At 43.4% G+C, this 5,000-nt stretch overlaps 1 protein-coding gene across 1 annotated transcript in view; it reads left to right on the top strand.

Annotated features, from left to right (window-relative positions):
* Positions 1 to 2,693, top strand: part of ints15 (integrator complex subunit 15) — an 8,094-nt gene extending 5,401 nt beyond the window's left edge. Inside the window, 2 exon segments of the mRNA XM_048247668.1 lie at positions 2,280 to 2,318; positions 2,320 to 2,693. Of these exon segments, the coding sequence (XP_048103625.1) occupies positions 2,280 to 2,318; positions 2,320 to 2,554 (274 nt within the window). The 3' untranslated portion in view covers positions 2,555 to 2,693.
* The last annotated feature ends 2,307 nt before the right edge of the window (positions 2,694 to 5,000 follow it).

A 5,000-nucleotide genomic window follows, 5' to 3' on the forward strand; every position in this document is an offset into this window, starting at 1 on the left:
ACACACACGCACACACACACACACACACACACGCTCACACACACGCACACACACACACGCACACTAGTGTTGTCACGATACCAAAACTATGACTTCGATACGATACCTGCCATAAATATCACGATGCTCGATACTAAAACGATACTACGGCGAAATCCTAAGATATCTGGAAAAGAAAGGACTCATACCTCCTCCAAGTGTATTGAGTCATTTGTGTTGAATTTAGTGTTGCACGGTGTATCGATACTAAAAAGGTATCACGATGCCTTCACGCAAAAAACGATACGATTTCAGACGTTTTTAGAATCGATACTTTCTTAAAATAATAACGTTCTGTGTCTGTGAATTGCTGCTCTCACTGCTCCTTGCATGCATCTAGGCAAGTGGAAGTGTCAAACAGGCAGCTCTGAGTGAGTGAGAGTCGCGTAACGATCAACATAGTTCTTTGCCGACAGTTCTAGGCCTTGTGGATTAAACAAAAGGTGCAATGAAATCTGCAACTATTTCAGATACATCATGAATAGTGAAGGCAAGCCATCAGGTACACAGAGGCCCGTTTGTAAAATATGTTTCAAAGTCATTTAAAAGCAGTAGGCTATGCATGGAACTTGGCTAAACACCTCGCAGACATATCCCAACATTTTTAAAGAGTTCAAAGAGCGACAGGTTAACGAATATGCTATAGAAAAACGACTACATGGTTAGTGCTAAGTTCTTCTCTTATGTTTTAGTCTAGCCTAAGTGAAACAAGTATGGTTCTCTGGGATAAAGCGAACCTTCCTTCATCAATGAATTTTGACGAGACAACTAGCTGTAATCATTTTGACGAGACATAACGAGCTGTAATCATAGGGTGCTAACGTGGTGAAAGAGCAATGTTCACGCCAGAATAACATTACCATAACTTATAAACGATCTATTTCATGTTCGGTCAGTACTACTGGTAATATTTGTCATGGCATGTAGACCGCTAATTAAAGTAGTCCACAGCATACCACCAAAGCGTGTTGAGTCCTAATAATAATAGCGGCTTATTGTTATTGTACGTGGTAGCAAATCATGTTATCAAAGAAATAGACGTAATGTAGGAATGTACACAGATATATTGCAACAGGTAATGGTGTAGGCCTATCTGGCGAAGACCTGAGTGGTTGGAACGTCGTGACTTGTACACTGCTTAAAGAAGACTCACATTTTTCCCCTTTGCAACTGTCAAAGAAATCCCATGAACACGGGAAGGCTTAGGGTAGCCTATACTGTACATCAGATGGCCTAAAGATTAGGCCTCTCTGCATAGCATTCAGTGATTTTAACACTGACCTTGATCTAGCCTAGTTTGGCTATTTAAAGCTACTTTATTGCCAAAACACAACACAATGTAAATTAACTATAACAAACAATAAAGGACTTAATCACACAAAGTAGGCCTACTATTTTACTGACTATATGTTTTGACATTGACAATGTAAACGTTCTCTAAGGAGAGTGAAAAGCAGTTTGCCGTAAAGCTAACCAACGTCGTCTCTATCACAGGAAAAAAATAGCGAGCAGCCTGATAACCTAAATGCTCGGCGGGCCGGATTAAAGTGCTTGGCGGGCCGGATCTCTCTAGACTCTTCACCATGGTGTCGTCATGGTGTCCATATCAACAAAGTGTCATAGGAGATTTCCCAAACATTCTGGCATGCTAGACTCTTCACCATGGTGTCATGGTGTCAACAAAGTGTCATAGGAGATTTCCCAAACATTCTGACATGCTAGACTCTTCACCATGGTGTCCGTGTCAACAAAGCGTCATAGGAGATTTCCCAAACATTCTGACATGCTAGACTCTTCACCATGGTGTCGTCATGGTGTCCGTGTCAATAAAGTGTCCTAGGAGATTCCCCAAACATTCTGACATACTAGACTCTTCAGTTCCCTCCAGAATTATTGGCCCCTTCGGTAAAGTTGACTAAAAATAGGTTGTTTTGCCGATTTATTGTAATCTCACAATGAAAACAATGAGTAAAAATCCAACCTTGAATGGAAGCAAAGCTATTCTGAGATAAAGGAAAATCTCATAAAGAAATAAATATGTTTAACAAAAAAAAAAAAACATAACATCAAGCCAACTTGTACACACACCCGGAGTAGTGGACTCACTAGGAGCATGCACACACACACGCGCACACACACACACACACACACCACCATGTGCATATTGTATGTTGAGGAAATAGATGTGTAGTTTGTTGTTTACTGATCATGAATGTGTTTGTTTGTTTGTTTGTTTACAGTCTGATGCAGCTGGTGATGTCAGGGCCGTTCCAGCCCCCTCTCTACCCCCACCTGCCCTCCCTCCCCCCCACACACACACACCAGCCCCCTGTCCCCACACATCCACACACACACACACGCACACACACACGCGCACGCCGCGCTCTCGCCACACAACACACACCCCGCTCTGCAGACCGCGCACAACACACACACACACGCACACACACACACAGTCATCTCCCCACACACCTTTCACCCAGCTATGGGCTTTTCTTACCGACCCATACGCTAAGTGCACAACACATGCACGCACGCACACACACACACACAGTCATCTCCCCACACACCTTTCACCCAGCCATGGGCTTTCCTTACCGACCCATACTAGAAGTACACACACACACACACACACACACACACACACACATTAACATATACACACACAGACACACACATTAACATACACAAAGACAAGTACCCATACATGAAAAGAAACACACATATACACACATAAATGTTCTCTATCTTATACGCACACAAACACACACACACACACACAGACCATACACACACAAACACACACCCGAACGCACAAACACACACACCATACGCACACACACACACACAACGTACACATGCATGAAAACGTCTTTATGGGCATGAAGAGGTGTTTTTGTTACGCGGAAAAATATGCATGGTACTGTTGGTCACTGTGTGTGTGTGTGTGTGATTGTGTGTGTGTGTGATTGTGTGATTGTGAGAGAAAGAGAGGAACATGTTCACAAGCATATCTGAAAGTTATTGAGCAGTTATGCTGACTGGTGAAATGCATCATGGGAGCTGTAGCCCTGATTTAACATTTACACTCACTCTCTGTTTCCTCTTCCTGCTGTGGAGGAACTACATCACAGACAACATTGAGCCTATCAAAGTGCCCACTGGTGAAAAGCACCATGGGAAATGTAGTTCTGAGCATCTGCCTGTAGAAAGGGCCAGTTAATGTTCTTTTCTCTTCTGAAATGCACCATGGGAGATGTAGTTTCTTTTATCTTTCCTTAGATGTCTGCGCTTGTGCTTTTCTACCCTTTACGTGTTACATTTCTATTGTGGGTACTTCTCTTCTGAAAAGCACCATGGGAGATGTAGTTTTTATTGTGGGTACTAGGTCACACTCATGCTCTTCCCGGCATGTGCAGATGTAGAACCAGGAAGTGGATTATGTGGGCGGGATGTAGCGTGTGTGGGGGCCAATGGCAGAAGGGGCTGTATGCTGATGGACAGTCTGAGGAGTGATGTCATGGGGTCGCTGTGTTTCTGTTCCTTTTTCCTACTTTGTATGATGCCATGAAGTTCAGATTAAAACGTTTCTTCTGTTTGTAAATGGCTCCGTCTCCGACTTGTTTATTTACCATGTTGCCATGGTTGCTGAAGAGTGACGAGGAGATGAACATGTATGAGTTGTGAGGTAAAATCTCTGAGGCCAAATGTGAACACACACACACACACACACACGTACATCTATATACATCAGGGATTGTGGCTGGTGGATTCCAAAATCTACCAGCCACTAGAGATAACGTTACAAACATTTGATATCATGATTACAGTGACCAACATGATCATGGTTATTGCTATTATTAACGTTACAAACATTTGATATCATGATTATAGTAACCAACATGAACAGGGTTATTGCTGTTATTGTGATATGGTTAAAAGCCACCAGTGTTGGACAGAACTCATGACTGGCTTATCCTCCATGAACATCAGTAACAAACCTGATCATGATTGGCTTATCCTCCATGAACAGCAGCAACAAACCTGATCATGATTGGCTTATCCTCCATGAACAGCAGCAACAAACCTGATCATGATTGGCTTATCCTCCATGAACAGCAGCAACAAACCTGAAGGTCAACAGAGTAGTGTCTTGCATTCATGTGCCATAGTGTCTTGCCATAAAGGTGGTGTGGCTCCTTTAAGACACTCCATCCGTGAGCGGTCTGGAGAATCCTCCTCTGACACGTGCAGGAAAGACGAACGTAACACTGTACAAACTAGATTTCACCACTGACACGCCCCTAGATTTCACCACTGACACTAGATTTCACCACTGACACGCCCCTAGATTTCACCACTGACACACCCCTAGATTTCACCACTGACACTAGTTTTCACCACTGACACACCCTAGATTTCACCACTGACACTAGATTTCACCACTGAAACTAGATTTCACCACTGACACGCCCATAGTTTTCACCACTGACACGCCCCTAGATTTCACCACTGACACTTCCCTAGATTTCACCACTGACACGCCCCTAGATTTCACTACTGACACTAGATTTCACCACTGACACGCCCATAGTTTTCACCACTGACACGCCCCTAGATTTCACCACTGACACTTCCCTAGATTTCACCACTGAGACTAGATTTCACCACTGGCCCGTCCCTCCTGGAGCTGAAGCAGGAAAGACTGACATAACGTTGTACAAACTAGATTTCACCACTAACACGTCCCCTCACAGTTTGTTTAGTTTCCCCCTTTTTTAAAAGTGCTCTAAGCACAGTTGGATATCGTTACTTCTGTTGACAATTCAAACAAAACAGAGAGCTAGCTTGTCCCTAGCAATTGAAATGGACATGAACGCGCATCTCATTGGTGATTGGCTGGAACAGTTTGTTGTTGTTTTTTTATGTCCAGGCTGAACCAGGCTGTTTTTGTTGCTGTT

This window comes from Alosa alosa, chromosome 7 (assembly GCF_017589495.1).
Source record: "Alosa alosa isolate M-15738 ecotype Scorff River chromosome 7, AALO_Geno_1.1, whole genome shotgun sequence".
Taxonomy (NCBI): domain Eukaryota; kingdom Metazoa; phylum Chordata; class Actinopteri; order Clupeiformes; family Clupeidae; genus Alosa; species Alosa alosa.